Source organism: Hypanus sabinus, chromosome 11 (assembly GCF_030144855.1).
Source record: "Hypanus sabinus isolate sHypSab1 chromosome 11, sHypSab1.hap1, whole genome shotgun sequence".
NCBI lineage: Eukaryota > Metazoa > Chordata > Chondrichthyes > Myliobatiformes > Dasyatidae > Hypanus > Hypanus sabinus.
Window position 1 is genome coordinate 89,176,957 of NC_082716.1, and position 17,152 is coordinate 89,194,108.

Here is a 17,152-nt window from a genome sequence, read left to right on the forward strand (position 1 = left end):
CTGGAGCACTTGCTGACATTGTTCAGCCCCCCAGTCCCTGTGATTTTGTGTGAGGGTGGGTTATTTGACTTTGTTTCCATTTTGTACAAATGGCTTTTTGGCAGTATCTTTTCCATGAAGACCACTTCTGTCAAGACTACTCTGGACTGTAGAGGGGTGTACTTAGGTTCCAGTGGTTACTGTGAGTTCAGAGCAGATAGCAGTGCTGGACTTCTTCCGATTTTGAAGGGTGGTTATTTCGATATATCTCTCATCAGCTGCATTCAGTTTCTTTGGCTGACCACTGTGTTTCTGGTCCTCAAACTTTCCCAAATCTTAGTGCTTCTTTAGAAGAACTTGGACAGCACATCTTGAAATTCCTGTCTGTTGTGAAATTTAAACTTGGGAGAGGCCTTGCTGATGCAAGATGACCACCTTGTTGATGTGCTTGCTCTTGAATGTTTAAGAATTGATAATTTGAAGGTTAAACTGTCACTCCTGCCAAACGCCTCACCTTTTAGTTTAGTTGTCCTTTGCCCAGTTTGACTCCTTCTACACACGTTACAGTTTCAGTTAATAAGTTTAGTTCATTCAGCTCATAATGTTATCGATTGTTAACACCTGTTTGTTATCTTTGTTTAACCATGCACTGGGCTGTCTACCTACAAAGTTTTTTTTGAAAAATGGTCTATTACTTAATATGTTACTTTCTTTAACAAAATAGAAAAAAATCTCTAGCATTTAATTTTTTGGAAAAAGAATGTTTATAAATCAAAATTTTGCTCTTTTCTGCTGACAGTAATACAGAAGATAAAATAAACATTTAAAATAAATTTATATTAAAAAATCTAGGGTGCCTAAGTATCTAATATATACGTAGTACTGTATATTTGTATATAAGTTGAAATCCATTCAGAACATTCATGCTCTCAGTATTACCTAGCCATCTATCCCTCTCTTCCCCTCCCTCCTCCTCTCCCCTTCCCCTCCCTCCTCCTCTCCCCTTCCCCTCCCTTCTCCTCTCCCCTTCCCCTCCCTTCTCCTCTCCCCTTCCCCTCCCTCCTCCTCTCCCCTTCCCCTCCCTTCTCCTCTCCCCTTCCCCTCCCTTCTCCTCTCCCCTTCCCCTCCCTCCTCCTCTCCCCTTCCCCTCCCTCCTCCTCTGCCCTTCCCCTCCCTCCTTTCCCTTCCTTCCCTTCCCTCCTCCCCTCCCCTCCCATTCCCCACCTCTAGACCCTCCCCCACCTCAACCCTCCCCCACACCCACACTCCCACACACCCTCCACCTTCCCCCTTCCAACCCCCTAGATTGCTTGTTTGTCAGTCTTTTCGTGTAGATTTTCATTTGATTCTATTGTATTTCTTTGTTCCACTATGAAGGCTTACAGGAAACTGAATTTCGTGCTACTACATGGTGACATGAGTATTTTAATAATAAAATTTACCTTGAAATACCTACCTACTTCTTTATTTAAGATACTGCTTCCACTATTCTTTACATAAGAGTTCTAAAGACTCCTATTTTTCTATGTGGGGAAGATAAAAGTCACCTGATATGTCTTAAATGAGGGAACTGATGTTTTAAAATAGTGGTCCTTGCTTTGAGTTCCACTGAGAGGAATCATACTGTCTACATCACCTGGTCCAGTCTCCTGGATCTGTTATGTTTTACTCAGGTCCCTTCTCCCTCTTCATGACCTCAAGGTAATCTGTCTTTTCCAGGTATTAGTCTGATAAATCTCTTCTGAACTTCCAATGTTTTAATGTCTTTCCTTAACTAAGAAGTTCAAAACCGTGCATGGTACTCCAGGTATGATTAGTGCTCTGCATTACTGAAGCATAACCTGCATATGTTTGTATTAAATTCTTGTATTTATTTTCAGTAAATGCATAACCTTTTATCAAAACATATGGGAGTGTACATAGATCCCTCTGCATATCCACACCACCTGGTTCAAGAACGTCCATTTCCCTTCAACTGTTCAATTCTTGAACCAACTGACACAACCCTAGAATTTAACAACACTTTGAACATTTTGATCATTTTGCACTAAAATTGACTTCTTACTTCTAATTATAACACTTAACCAACAGGCTGGTATATGTCTAGGGGAAAAGGAGATCCATCCACACACCAATCCCACCTCCTGTACACACAGGTGCTGTGAGAGTCAAGTTTATGCCTCGCGCCCGCGCACAGTATCAAATTCACACCAGATACCGTTATGAAATACACTTTAAAGAGTTTACTAAAACTAAAAGAGTACTAGGCAACACAATATATATGAAAGAAAAGAAAAAGCAAAAGGCGCCAACTTATCAAAGTTCAGTCAATTTAGTGCACATCGTTGGAGCTCAACCATCGAACCACTCGACCCCTCGTCGCTTGCCTCCGACCTCCACGTCTTCGCACCCGGGACCACCCCCGGTGGTCAACCAAGCAGTGTAGCGTACATCCACCTTCCTCAGCGTCTTCCTCCCGACTCTCTCGAAAACCGTGAAAACCACCCCCCCCCCCAAGTTCCAGCCTCACAAGACAAAATAACATTCCCCATTGGTTAACAAATGAATACAATCCCCAATCCCTTAGCAAGTCCAAGGCTAAACAACTGTGAGAGAAACACTTATCAGACAAAGAAGCATTCCTACTCTTAACAAACCAAAGAAGCCATTTTGAATCACATACACAAGATATTGTACATTCTCCCCCCACCAACAAATGTCATGCCCTCATGGCATTACTAGAGTTCCCCAAAGCTTCTTGCAACACACAAAACCCAACCCAGGTGCAGAAAGCAGCGACATAACTACCCAGAGCAGTAGAAATCACACTCGGTTCTCCTGGTACCACATATGTCAACTGCTCCGGGGGGCGCCTACTTCTCTGAGATCTCCGTACCCCTTCTGCCTCACTGGGCTTCCTCTTCACCCGTGGACCCACTGTCTCGGACACCCCAGGTCTACCTGACAGACCCTCACCCCCTCCCTCATGGGGTTCCCCCCTCACCTGAGAACCCACCGGCTCACGCTCAGGTTCCACCCTCTCTCCCCCCAACGCTGGCTGCCTCTCCATCTGACCCTCACTACCTTCCCTCCTCTCACCCAACTCAGTATGGGAAGGGGCAGGAGCCTCCTCTTCTGGTACTGGAGTGCCAGCGAATGGGAGCAGGGGCCACTCATCTGATTCGTCATCTTCCGAATCGGTATCCATTCCCGGGTTGAGGACCGTTCCCCGCTCTTCAGCAGCGGCCTCTTCCCTCGCTCTGCGCCCTTGCAGAATCCTTGCACTAGGCGCAACCTCCCACTCTAGCTCCTTGTCCACCTGCACCGCTTGACCCAGGGGCAGCAGGTGATTCCGATGGAGCACCTTGATAGGCCCATTCCCATCCTCGGGTTTCACCCGGTAAACTGGTAGATTCGGCATCTGGCTCTCTGTTACATAGGGGCTGGCCGCCCATCGATCTGCCAACTTGTGCTTACCAGGGAGTCCCAAATTCCGTAAAAGGACCCGGTCGCCCAGCAATAATTGGACAAACTTCACCTTTCGGTCATACCGCATCTTATTCCTCTGATTTTGTTTGGTAGCCACCGCCTCGGTCAACTCGTATGCCCGCTGTAACTCCCTCTTCATGTCGGACACATACTTTAGATAGGGCTTCCCGGGTAATTCACCCACTTCAACCCCAAAACACAAGTCAATGGGCAACCTCGCTTCCCGCCCGAACATCAGATAATAGGGCAAGTATCCTGTAGCATCATTGCGAGTACAATTGTAACAGTGAACCAATTGTCCAATATGACGACTCCACTTACTTTTCTGCCCAATCTCCAGTGTCCCGAGCATGTCCAATAGGGTCCTGTTGAACCTCACCGGCTGAGGATCTCCCTGTGGGTGATAAGGGGTAGTCCTGGATTTCTCAACCCCAAGCATAGTCAGTAATTCATAGATAAGGCGGCTCTCAAAGTCCCGCGCCTGATCACTATGGATTTGCCTGGGAAGACTGTAATGAACAAAATACTTCTCCCATAACACCTTTGCCACTGTCATGACCTTCTGATCCTTAGTGGGAAATGCCTGAGCATAGCGAGTGTAATGATCGGTGATGACTTAAGACATTTGCGGTGTTGCTGGTGTCAGGCTCGATCGACAGAAAATCCATACATACCAAGTCCAGAGGTCCCGCACTCTGCAAGTGCGACAGTGGAGCCGCCAATGCTGGCAGGGTCTTCCTCCGAACGCAACGACTGCATTTCCTACAGTATTCTTCGACTTCCCCCCTCATCCGGGGCCAGTAGAACTGGTCTTTGAGTAATCCATAGGTCTTTTCCACCTCCGGTGTCGTCTCATTCTCATCCTCAGAGAGAGTGTGGAGCCCCCCACGGCCCCACCTCCCCTGGAACACTGACCGTCGCTGGCAGTTCCAACGTCATGACGTCAGCACTCGTACAAACCAACACCCAGCTAGACTCCACCTCTTTACCACACCGTCTAGCTACTAATTCTACCTGCCCAATACCCTTCACTGAACTTAAGCCCTGCACTAACGCGTCCCCTGAAACGCGAAAATCTACCCCGCTCACTACACCGGTACATCTTCCAACTCGCACCAGCTAACAATCTTATCTCTGTCCATCTCCGCACTGCTGCCTGCGCGATTCCACATCACCTGACAATCCAATCCCGGGACGAGCACACCACAAATGTAACACTTAATCAACAGGCTGGTATACGTCTATGTTTCTTCTTTTAAAAATTGGGTATAATTGTGCTTAATTTGTTTTTCTTGTGAATGCTATTTATATGATGTTTTTTTATCTGTGATGCTGCTTCAAGGAAGTTTTTCATTTCACCTGTGTGTACATGTACTTGTGCATATGACAACAAACTTGATTTTTATATCCTTTGTTTCCCTAAGTAAGTAAAATTCTATTGATCTCTGTCTTCAATATGCAAAGCGATTACAAATCTACAGTTTTTCTGGGTTGTGAAACATGTGATCGCTATCCTCTGGCTGAATTAATTTCTTTTCTCAGCCCCAAATGGTCAACCCCTTGTTCTGAGACTTTGAACCCTGGTTTTAAACACCCCAGTGGGGAAAACATCAACTCTATAGTGGCATGCAAAAGTTTGGGCACGCCTGGTCTAAATTTCTGTAACTGTGCGTAGTTAAGTGAGTAGAAGATGAACTGATCTCCAAAAATCATAAAGTTAAAGATGGAACATTCTTTTCAACATTTTAAGCAAGATCAGTGTATTATTTTTGTTTTGTACAATTTTAGAGTGGAAAAAAAGGAAAGAGAGCACCATGCAAAAGTTTGGGCACCCCAAGAGATTTGAGTTCTCAGATAACTTTTACCAAGGTCTCAGACCTTAATTAACTTGTTAGGGCTATGGCCTGTTCACAGTCATCTGAAGGAAAGGCCAGGTATTGCAAATTTCAAAGCTTTATAAATACCCTGACTCCCCAAACCTTGTCCCAACAATCAGCAGCCATGGGCTCCTCTAAGCAGCTGCCTAACACTCTGAAAATTAAAATAAATGATGCCCACAAAGCAGGAGAAGGCTATAAGAAGATAGCAAAGCGTTTTCAGGTAGCTGTTTCCTCAGTTCGTAATGTAATTAAGAAATGACAGTTAACAGGAATGGTGGGGGTCAAATTGAGGTCTGGAAGACCAAGAAAACTTTCTGAGAGAACTGCTGGTAGGATTGCTAGAAAGGCGAATCTAAACCGCCATTTGACTGCAAGAGACCTTCAGGAAGATTTAGCAGGCTCTGGAGTGGTGGTGCACTGTTCTACTGTGCGGCGACACCTGCACAAATATGACCTTCGTGAAACAGTCATCAGAAGAAAACCTTTCCTGCATCCTCACCACAAAATTAGGAGTCAGAAGTTTGCAAAGGAACATCTAAACAAGCCTGATGCATTTTGGAAACAAGTCCTATGGACTGACGAAGTTAAACTAGAACTTTTTGGCTGCCATGAGCAAAGGTATGTTTGGAGAAAAAAGGATGCAGAATTTCATGAAAAGAACACCTCTCAAACTTTTAAGCACAGGAGTGGGTGGATCATGCTTTGGGGTGTGTTGCAGCCAGTGGTATGGGGAACATTTCACTGGTAGAGGGAAGAATGAATTCAATTAAATACCAGCAAATTCTGGAAGCAAACATCAGACTGTCTGTAAAAAGGCTGAAGATGAAAAAAGGATGGCTTCTACAACAGAATAGTGATTCCAAACACACCTCAAAATCCACAATGGACTACCTTTAGAGGCGCAAGCTGAAGGTTTTGCCGTGGCCCTCACAGTCCCCCGAAATAAATATCATCGAAAATCTGTGGACAGACCTCAAAAGAGCAGTGCATGCAAGACGGCTCAAGAATCTCACAGAACTGGAAGCCTTTTGCAAGGAAGAATGGGTGAAAATCCCCCAAACAAGAATTGAAAGACTCTTAGCTGGCTACAGAAAGTTTTTACAAGCTGTGATATTTGCCAAAGGAGGTGTTACTGAGTACTGACCATGCAGGGTGCCTAAACTTTTGCTTCGGGCCCTTTTCCTTTTTTGTTATTTTGAAACCGTAAAAGTTGGAAATAAAAAAGTAATCTTAAAATATTAAAGAAATGTGTCATCTTTAACTTTATGCCTTTTGGAAATCAGATTATCTTTTACTTGCTTAACTATTCACAGTAACAGAAATTGTGACTGGGGTGCCCAAACTTTTGCATGCCGCTGTATCTATCTTATAGATTTAATCTGCTAAATCTTTCTTCCCAAAGCAAACCACCTAGAAGAACAACGATGGCAGATACATCGGACTGATGTCATTGAAAGTCATTTCATGGAATTGACTTAAGCACACCCCCCCAGTTGAAAGTACATTTGTCTTTTTTAAGGTTGTGAAATTGGACCTGTTTACTAAGTTCCACATGCCTTCTCACAAATGCATCTCTATTTTGTTCTCTATGCAGGTCAAAATCTAGTTTGCTTCCTAATTGTTCCTTGTATCTACAGTTAATTGTCAGTGATTCATGTGTGAGGGTACCCAGGACTGTTTGAACACCACACTTCTGACATCATTTGAAAAGTATTCCACCTTTCTATTTTTTTGTCACCATTGTTGATTATTTCTATTATATTTTATCTGCTATATTTTTATGAATTCACTTCATTTCCTGTATCCTCTGAAGCCCCTCTAAATTCACCTCATAGCTCATATGGCCATTCACTTTTGGTTATCTGCAGTGTATCGCTAGGCATAAGTCTGGAGTGTGACCAAAATTTTCATTTTCTGGTGTGCAGCTCGAACAATACCCAAAAAGTACAGCACTATTTTGGGCTCTGTAATCTTTTGAATTTCTGTCTAGTCCTCCACCTTAATTATAGACTGCTCCAATTAAGAGAATGGCAAGGTGACATTATGCATCATCTTTAAGATGTATAGCGTAGCAGCAGTTTGTCAAACCATCTTTCAAATCACTTTCTAAAACTGTGACCTCTACCACCTAGAAGAACAAGAATGACAGATGTGTGGGAATATTTCCACTAATATGTGTTCCTCTCCAAGTTGTATACAATTCTAACTAGGAACTATATCATTGTATGTTCTTACAGGTAGTAAATATGGAAACTCCATTCCCTGTAGTTATACACAGACATATGCATTTTGAGAGGCATCTTGAGAGGAATTATGAGTAGGTAGTAAATAACATCGTAGCCTCCTATAATCCTCAAAATTTATTTTGATAAAAAAGTAACTGGCTATTGGATACACGTAGATTTATCCATAATACTGTGATTGTTTTTGTTTGTTCTACAGGTAATCACTGTTAAATATTGTTACAAGTGTTTATTTTTCATAATTTTCTTTTCACAGCTTTTGAGCAGAAAAGATAAAACAACTTTTGAAAAATTAGAGTATCTGGTGTCTAAAGAAGATAATTACAAGAGGCTCAGGGATTACATTAATAGTTTGAAGATGACTCCATGTATTCCATATCTAGGTAGGAATTATTGTTTTGCTTTTCTCAGCAATGGTGTATTGTGCAACTATGAGACAAATTCTGGCAGGTAAAGAGCAAAATAACTTAACTACAGGATGAGCTCATCCAATTTGTTTGAATTTATGATAAAATAGTTTTAACATCAATGGTCTTTTTGCCAATTACAAATTTCAGCATGTCATTAGACAACTAATTATACTTTGTCAATTATCATTTCAGTCCTTTTTAATCTGATTAAGTTCAATATAATTTTCAGTAATATTAATTATGTTAATAAACTTTTGTCTTCTGTCCAGCTGGTGCTTCAAGTTTGTTCCTCCTATTTCCCAATGTTACTTGTGACAATAGAAAACACTGACAGTAACAGTTTGTATAATGCTCCCCAATAGCAGGAGAAGTAAAGGAGTAGTCTCACTGAGTGGTGATTGTGGTGAATGGTATGCTGGTTGAGATAATGTTTTGATAACCAAAACACATTAATTGAGAATTGACCTGAAGTTCTTGAACAACATGCAAAGTAAAGAATGACATTGGCCAAAAATTTCTGATGGAGTTCACATTTTAGTTGTGAACTATGTATTAAATCTGCATACATACAGTATGTTTAAATGGAGGAAATGAGCAAAAGCAAACACTCTAGACTTCTAACAACCCATTGTAATAATGTTCCTTTACAGAGTTATGGATCAGCTGAGCTGTGGAAATCTGGTTTCTCACAAATTCTCCATACATTTTTAAAGCATTTTCAAGATGGTAGTGATAGTAGTAGCAATAATAATAAAATGTTTTGATAATTATGACTGGGTATAGTAAAAATTTCATTAGTTTAATTATGAGTAGTGTTAGGGTGAAAGTAAATAAAACAAGGTAGTATCCAACTTTGGTGAAGTTAAAGTTTTATAGCAAATGTAGGTGGAACAATATAACGTGGGTTAACAAAATAAAACATATGTTTTGACTTGAGGAGAAATTGGTTTGTTGATGTTTCTCAGGAACAGAGCACTTATGGTTTGGGAGGGTTTAAACTAATTTGGAAGGGGAATGGGACCCGGAGTAATAGAGCAGTGAAAGAAGTGCATGGAGTAAAGCCAGATCCAATAAATAGAGAGGCTTTGAGGAAAGCGAAGCAGAATAAAGGGTGTAAAGGTTGTAAGGTAGAATGGCTAAAGTGCATGTACATCAATGCAAGAAGCATCGGGAACAAAGGTGATGAACTGAGAGATTGGATACATACATGGAATTATGATATAGTGGCCATTATGGAGACTTGGCTGGCACCAGGGCAGGAAATGATTCTCAATATTCCTGAATTAAAGTGCCTTAAAAGGGATGGGGGGTGGGGAAGGGGAGGAGGGGTGGCATTACTGGTCAGGGATACTATTACAGCTGCAGAAAGGTTGAATAATGTAGTAGGATCCTCTTTTGAGTCAGTATGGGTAGAAGTCAGGAACAGGAAGGGAGCAGTTACTCTACTGGGGGTATTCTATAGGCCCCCTGGTAGCAGCAGAGATACCGAGGAGCAGATTGGGAGGCAGATTTTGGAAAGGTGCAAAAGTAACAGGGTTGTTAACATGGGTGACTTTAACTTCCCTAATATTGATTGGTACTTGATTAGTTCCAAGGGTTTAGATGGGGCAGAGTTTGTTAAGTGTGTCCAGGATGGATTCCTGTCACAGTATGTTGACAGGCCAACTAGGGGGAATGCCACACTAGATCTAGATTTGGTATCGAACCGGGTCAGCTCACAGATATGTCAGTAGGTGAGCATCTGGGGGACAGTGATCACCGCTCCCTGACCTTCAGCATTATCATGGAAAAAGAATCAGAGAGGACAGGAAAATTTTTAATTGGGGAAGGGCAAGTTATGAGGCTATAAGGCTAGAACTTGCGGGTGTGAATTGGGATGATGTTTTTGCAGGGAAATGTACTATGGACATGTGGTCAATGTTTAGGGATATCTTGCAGGATGTTAGGGATAAGTTTGTCCTGGTGAGGAAGATAAAGAATGGTCGGGTGAAGGAAACATGGGTAACACGTGAAGTGGAAAATCTAGTCAGGTGGAAGAAGGCAGCATACACGAGGTTTAGAAAGCAAGGATCAGATGGGTCTATTAAGGAATATAGGGTAGCAAGAAAGGAGCTTAAGAAGGGGCTGAGAAGAGCAAGAAGGGGGCATGAGAAGGCCTTAGCGAGTAGGGTAAAGGAAAACCCCAAGACATTCTTCAATTATGTGAAGAACAAAAGAATGACAGGAGTGAAGGTAGGACCGATTAAAAGGTGGGAAGATGTGCCTGGTGGTTGAGGAAGTGAGCAAGGTCCTCAATGAATACTTCTCTTCGGTATCCACCACTGAGAGGGAACTTGATGACGGTGAGGACAATATGAGTGAGGATGTTGTTCTGGAGTATGTTGATATTAAGGGAAGAGAGGTGTTGGAGTTGTTAAAATACATCAGGACGGATAAGTCCCCGGGGCCTGACGGAATACTCCCCAGGCTGCTCCACGAGGCAAGGGAAGAGATTGCTGAACCTCTGGCTAGTATCTTTATGTCCTCATTGTCCACGGGAATGGTACCGGAGGATTGGAGGGAGGCAAATGTTGTCCCCTTGTTCAAAAAAGGTAGTAGGGATAGTCCAGGTAATTATAGACCAGTGAGCCTTACATCTGTGGTGGGAAAGCTGTTGGAAAAGATTCTTAGAGATAGGATCTTTGGGCATTTAGAGAATCATGGTCTGATCAGGGACAGTCAGCATGGCTTTGTGAAGGGCAGATCATGCCTATCAAGCTTGATAGAGTTCTTTGAGGAGGTGACCAGGCATATAGATGAGGGTAGTGCAGTGGATGTGATCTACATGGATTTCAGTAAGGCATTTGACAAGGTTCCACATGGTAGGCTTATTCAGAAAGTCAGAAGGCATGGGATCCAGGGAAGTTTGGCTAGGTGGATTCAGAATTGGCTTGCCTGCAGAAGGCAGAGGGTTGTGGTGGAGGGAGTACATTCGGATTGGAGGGTTGTGACTAGTGGTGTCTCACAAGCATCTGTTCTGGGACCTCTACTTTTTGTGATTTTTATTAATGACCTGGATGTGGGGGTAGAAGGGTGGGTTGGCAAGTTTGCAGATGACACAAAGGTTGATGGTGTTGTAGATAGCGTAGAGGATTGTCGAAGATTGCAGAGAGACATTGATAGGATGCAGAAGTGGGCTGAGAAGTGGCAGATGGAGTTCAACCCGGAGAAGTGTGAGGTGGTACACTTTGGAAGGACAAACTCCAAGGCAGAGTACAAAGTAAATGGCAGGATACTTGGTAGTGTGGAGGAGCAGAGGGATCTGGGGGTATATGTCCACAGATCCCTGAAAGTTGCCTCAGAGGTAGATAGGGTAGTTAAGAAAGCTTATGGGGTGTTAGCTTTCATAAGTCGAGGGATAGAGTTTAAGAGTCGCGATGTAATGATGCAGCTGTATAAAACTCTAGTTAGGCCACACTTAGAGTACTCTATCCAGTTCTAGTCACCTTACTATAGGAAGGATGTGGAAGCATTGGAAAGGGTACAGAGGAGATTTACCAGGATGCTGCCTGGTTTAGAGAGTATGGATTATGATCAGAGATTAAGGGAGCTAGGGCTTTATTCTTTGGAAAGAAGGAGGATGAGAGGAGACATGATATTAAGAGGAATAGACAGAGTGGACAGCCAGCGCCTCTTCCCCAGGGCACCACTGCTCAGTGCAAGAGGACATGGCTTTAAGGTAAGGGGAGGAAAGATCAAGGGGGATATTAGAGGATGGTTTTTCACTCAGAGAGTGGTTGGTGTGTGGAGTGCACTACCTGAGTCAGTGGTGGAGGCAGATACACTAGTGAAGTTTAAGAGACTACTAGACAGGTATATGGAGGAACTTAAGGTGGGGGGTTATATGGGAAGCAGGGTTTGAAGGTCGGCACAACATTGTGGGCCAAAGGGCCTGTAATGTGCTGTACTATTCTATGTTCTATGTTCCCAGTACCTGGGCTGAGTAACCTGCCAACTAAACCATTGTTCCATAAATCTATTGATTTTAATGCAGATAATCATTTTAAAATGGAAGAGCAAATTAAAGGCAATTTATTTTTTTCATTTGAGTTGATTTCAATGTTTTTAAATGTTTTCATATTCTTGTATTTAATAATTAGTGTGAAACATAAATGCCAACAATTAACTCTGGAAAGAACTTACGTTGTTCAGCCATTTGTATGCAAATTAATCCTGGACTGTAGCAGATTAGTTTGCAATTTAAGTAGCATATGGTATAGGAACAGAGAACTCATTAATTTCAATGGGATTCTTGGACTAGGGAATGGAAGAGATCATGTTTATTTCTTGAGTTAAATTTGTTTCAGCAGTCCAAAGAGTCAGTTACCACTGACCCTACTCTTCAATTCCCTCCAATTGCCTTCCCTATTCAGGTGTAGGTGATATAAAAGTTGTTCTTTCTATCTACATTCATTGGAAACTTAGTTAGGTACCTACTGTACCAAATAAAGTGGCCACTGAGTGCATATTCATGGTCTTCTGCTGCTGTAGCCTATCAACTTCAAGGCTCAATGTATTGTGCATTCTGTGATGTTCTTCTGCACACCACTGTTGTAATGCAAAGTTATTTGAGTTACTGCTGCATTCCTGTCAGCTTGAACCAGTCTGGCCATTCATCTCTGGTCTCCCTTATTAACAAGGTGCTACTGCCCACAGAACTACTGCTTGCTGGATTATTTTTCTGTGATACCTAAATACTCCTTCCAAATGAAGCACTGATTTACTAGTGGTTCAGTGAGCCTCCCTCATTGGAGAATCCAAATGCCGGATGTGTGAATGCTGTTCAGAGAGCCCCTGAACTCCCGTTTGGATGACCCCAAGCCTCTAGTTCTTGGTATTGTAATATTCCATTTTGACATCTGTCTTTGGCCTGATTATAAAACAAAATGTTCTGATAAAAGGTCATCACCTTGAAACATTCTCTATGGTTCTCTTTCCATAGAACTTTTTCTTGACCTTTCGTGTTTCCTGTTATCAGTTAAATAAATCCAGGAACTTCAGATATTTGTTTTTGACTCCTTTATTGGACTTCAGTAAGGTGGCGATAGTTTAGTCGCTCCTTTTTATTTCTTACCTCCACACTCATTACCTCCTTTTTTTTAACTCTAGTTTGTTAATTTTTGTTTTGCTTTCTTACTTGCCTGCGAATACACCTATCCTACAATGGCCGCAAGGTTTCCTAAATCTGGGAAAAAGGAATTCTCTACGTCTGCGACTGCCGAGATTGTCTCCGTTTTGGAACAGCATTGACCAAAGATTGTATCTGAACATAAGTCTGAATATAAGTCTTCTTTCAGTTCGTTGGAGTCAAAATTAGATCAAATTAACGCTAGAGTGGATGATCATGCTGAACGTCTATCTGATAACAAGTTAAATTCCGAAGATTTAAAACACCGCGTTCAGCAGCTGGAAGCTGTCTGTTCCAATTTGTCTGAGCAAAACACCAAGTTAACTTCCTAGGTAACTGATGTCAAAAATCGGAGTAGGCATTATAATCTACGAATTCTCGGTTTGCTGGAGGCTATCAAAAGGGGATCTCCTGTTGAATGTTTTTCTTCTTTACTCTGTGAGATTTTTGGGAAAGAAATCCTTTCAACTTCACCTGAATTAGACAGAGCATACCGTACATTTCTGGCCAAGTCCAAGCTGGGCTCCTGGCCACGTCCAATTATTCTCTGTTTTCATCGATATCAGGTGAAAAACCTCTGATCATGGAAGTACACCAGAGGGGAAAACTGTATTTCCGGGTTCACTCCATTTGTATTGTTGAAGATTATGCTCAAGTTTTCAAGATGCGCGCCGGGTATAAAGATGTAATGAAGGAGTTTTACAATTGTGGATTCAGACCCTCTCTATGTAACCTAGCCCACCTCCAAATAACTTAATACTGGGGACAAAAAATGGTTTAAGTCAGTTGTGGAGGCTCAGAAATTTATCAAAGGTCTCCCAGCCATTTTGACTCCATCAGACTCGGTCAGATGATTTTAAATGGCAGATAAGTACTTTTTTTAAAAAAAACTTCCTTCTTTCCATTTTTTTTCTCTCTGTTTTCTTTTAAAATTACAGGACTTTTTCATAGTTTCTCACAGGTAGACTATTCTGGATTATTATTTTGAATTAAGTTTAATATTTTTGATGGTATTGTTTCTCTTTATTTATAAATTTGATTCGTAGTGCGTAAGTTCTCTAGTTTCTGTATTATTAGTTAAATGAAGCTTATAATGTTATGAAACTGGAAGTTGGATTTTGGGGTGTCTTTTTTTTGGAAGAACTTGCTGCTTTTTTTGGGAGCTGTCTTGTTTGGGGTTTTGAGGGAGGGGTGGGTTCTCTAGTGCCAACATTATTCATTGAATTTTTTTGTTATTTTTTGTTATTTGGAACATTTTCATGTCCTGATTCTCAACTTATTCTTTTGCCCCAGTATGTTTGATCTTGTTTATGCTTACTACTCTTTATGTTCTTTTAAATGACATTGGTTAGTTTGTTGAATTTTATAAGCTGGAATGTAAAGGGATTGAACCATCCTGTTAAAACAAGGAAGGTGTTTTCACATCTTAAGCAACTCAAAGCTGACATTGCTTTTTGCAAGAAACTCATATTCGAAGCTTTGACAATTCTCGTCTTATGTCAAGGTGGGTGGGTCAGCACTTACATTCTTCCTTTCCGGCTAAAGCCAGGGGGTTTTCTATCCTTATTAACCAAAATGTTCCTTTTGAGCTCCACAGTAAGGTATCTGATACAAAAGGTCGTTTTATTATTGTCTCTGGGAAAACATAATACTAGGGTAGTATTGGCTAACCTGTATGCTCCTAATTCAGATGATGTGAATTTTTTTGAACTTTTTTTCTCTTTATTACCTGATTTGAATTTATATTCTCTTATATTGGGTGGTAACTTTAATTGTTGGTTAGATCTAGTTTTGGATCGATTGTCCTCTGTTCCCAGATTACTTAGTAAATCTGGTTTATCCATTCATTCCTTTCTAACAATGGTATCTCAGTTGTGTGGCAATTTTTCCATCCTACTGGGAGAGATTACTCCTTTTTTCACATATCCACCATACTTTTACTAGAATTGATTATTTTTTAATGGATAACCAGCTGATTTCATCAGATACTGTGATTATCAGAGTATATTGATTTCAGATCATGCTCCAGTTACTTTGTCTATAAATTTTCCTGGTCTTCCTCAAATGAATAAACATTGGTGTTTTAATCTGACTTTGTTATCAGATAATGATTTTGTAAAATTTATGAAGGACCAGATAACTTCTTTCTTCAACACTAATACGTCATCTGAAATTTCATCCGAGATTGTCTTGGATGCTATGAAAGCATATTTGAGGGGTCAAATAATTTCATATATTGTGAATCTCAAAAGAAAGACCCATTTAGAGCAATTAGATTTGATCAGTCAGGTCAAAGTAATAGACCAACTGTATGCCCAGACTAAAAATCCTGAACTGAGCAAGAAGCGAGTAGAACTTCAAACTAATTTTGACCTTATCTCCTCTCAACCAGTTGAATGTCAACTTCTTGAAAGCAAGAGCTGATTTTATATTCATGGTGATAAATCTGGCAAGCTTTTGTTAACCAATTGAGACGCTCTAAAGTTAAACAACATATAACAAAAATTTGAATGGGAAATGGGAATAGTACTTCAAATCATTCTGAAATTAATGATATTGTAGTCGCGCGCAACGCACTACTAAAGAAACACATGGAGGCAGAGAAAGCCAAACTCAGAATGCCTTTACTGATTCAAAATCGCCCCTTAAATCTCCCCTCCCATGGGCCCCTGTGACCCGCGGGGTGGACGTGACGTCAGACTGTCCCCGAAGGTCTGCCCTGAGTGGGTAGTTCCAAATGCTCTACCGCGTGTCTGCCTGTGGCTCCCGATGGCGGTTCGAGTTCCGTGTGTGCGGGCCACCCCCCCCCCCAGAAACGTCCATTGGGGGAGTGGAGCCCCCGGTCTGTGTGGTTTGCCTGGGTGGCCGGCCTTGCCGGCGCAGTGCGGGTACCCTCACTGGTTGCTCAATGTCCAAGTGCGCCGGTTTGAGACGGTCCACTGTAAAAGTCTCTTCCCGGCCACCACCTCCATGACACACGTGGTTCCATTGTGCTGGATCACCTTGAAGGGTCCCTCGTACAGCCACTGTAGAGGTGACCTGTGCATACCCCTGCGAATAAAAACATTCTCACAGTCTTGGAGGTCTTTAGGGGTGAAGGATGGCATGGGACCATGCCTGGAGGTTGCGACCGGTGCCAGGGTCCCTACCTTGTCCCGTAGCTTCGTTAGCACCGCTGCTGGAGTTTCTTCCGAACCTCAGACCTCTGGTACGAACTCGCCTGGGACCGTCGGGGGGCGCCGTAGACCAATTCCATCGAGGAGGTGTCCAGGTCCTCCCTGGGGTCTGTGTGGATGCCCAGCAGGACCCAGGGAAGCTCATCTGTCCAGTTGGGGCTCCTGAGGCGTGCCATCAGGGCCGACTTGAGATGCTGGTGGAATTGCTCTACCAAACCGTTGGTCTGGGGATGGTATGCTGTGGTGTAAAGCATCTGGGTGCCCAGGAGCTGTGCCAGTGCTGTCCACAAACCAGACATGAACTGCGCCCCTCTGTTGGAGGCGATGTCCGTTGGGAGGCTGAACCTGGCAATCTAGTTTGCAATGAGCGTCCTGGTGCAGGACTCAGTGGACGTGTCTGTGAGCGGTACGGCTTCCGTCCATCTGGTGAACCTGTCTACCATGGTAAAGATATATCTGGTGCCCTGGGAGACTGGCAGGGGGCCGATGATGTCCACGTGGTTCTGTTGGAACCTCCTGTGCACCAGCTGGAACTGCTGGAGGGGAGCCTTCGTGTGCCGCTGGATTTTGGCAGTCTGGCAGTGTATGCAGGTCCTGACCCACTGTCCGACCTGTTTGCACAAACTGTGCCAGACGAATCTGTCCGCTACCAGCTTGATGGATGGACGGGTAGGCCAGGTCGTGCAGCGTATCGAACACCTGGCGCTCCTGGGCTGCTGGTACCACAGGTTGGGGTTTGTTGGTAGACACAATGCACAGGAGTTGATCCACTGCTGGGCCAATGGAGACATCCTCCAACTGGAGCACC

The 17,152-nt window shown here is 42.7% G+C and overlaps 1 protein-coding gene across 7 annotated transcripts in view; it reads left to right on the forward strand.

The window, feature by feature from the left end:
* The window catches only part of ralgps2 (Ral GEF with PH domain and SH3 binding motif 2), a 542,667-nt gene that overhangs the window by 227,363 nt on the left and 298,152 nt on the right, over positions 1-17,152 (forward strand). For all 7 annotated transcript variants that reach the window (XR_009514828.1, XR_009514826.1, XR_009514829.1 and 4 more), the window contains one exon: positions 7,848-7,974. Coding sequence is in view for 3 of the 7 variants with exons in the window: in XM_059984874.1 (XP_059840857.1) it covers positions 7,848-7,974 (127 nt within the window). In the remaining 4 variants the exon portion in view is untranslated. The remainder of the gene's footprint in view (positions 1-7,847; positions 7,975-17,152) is intronic.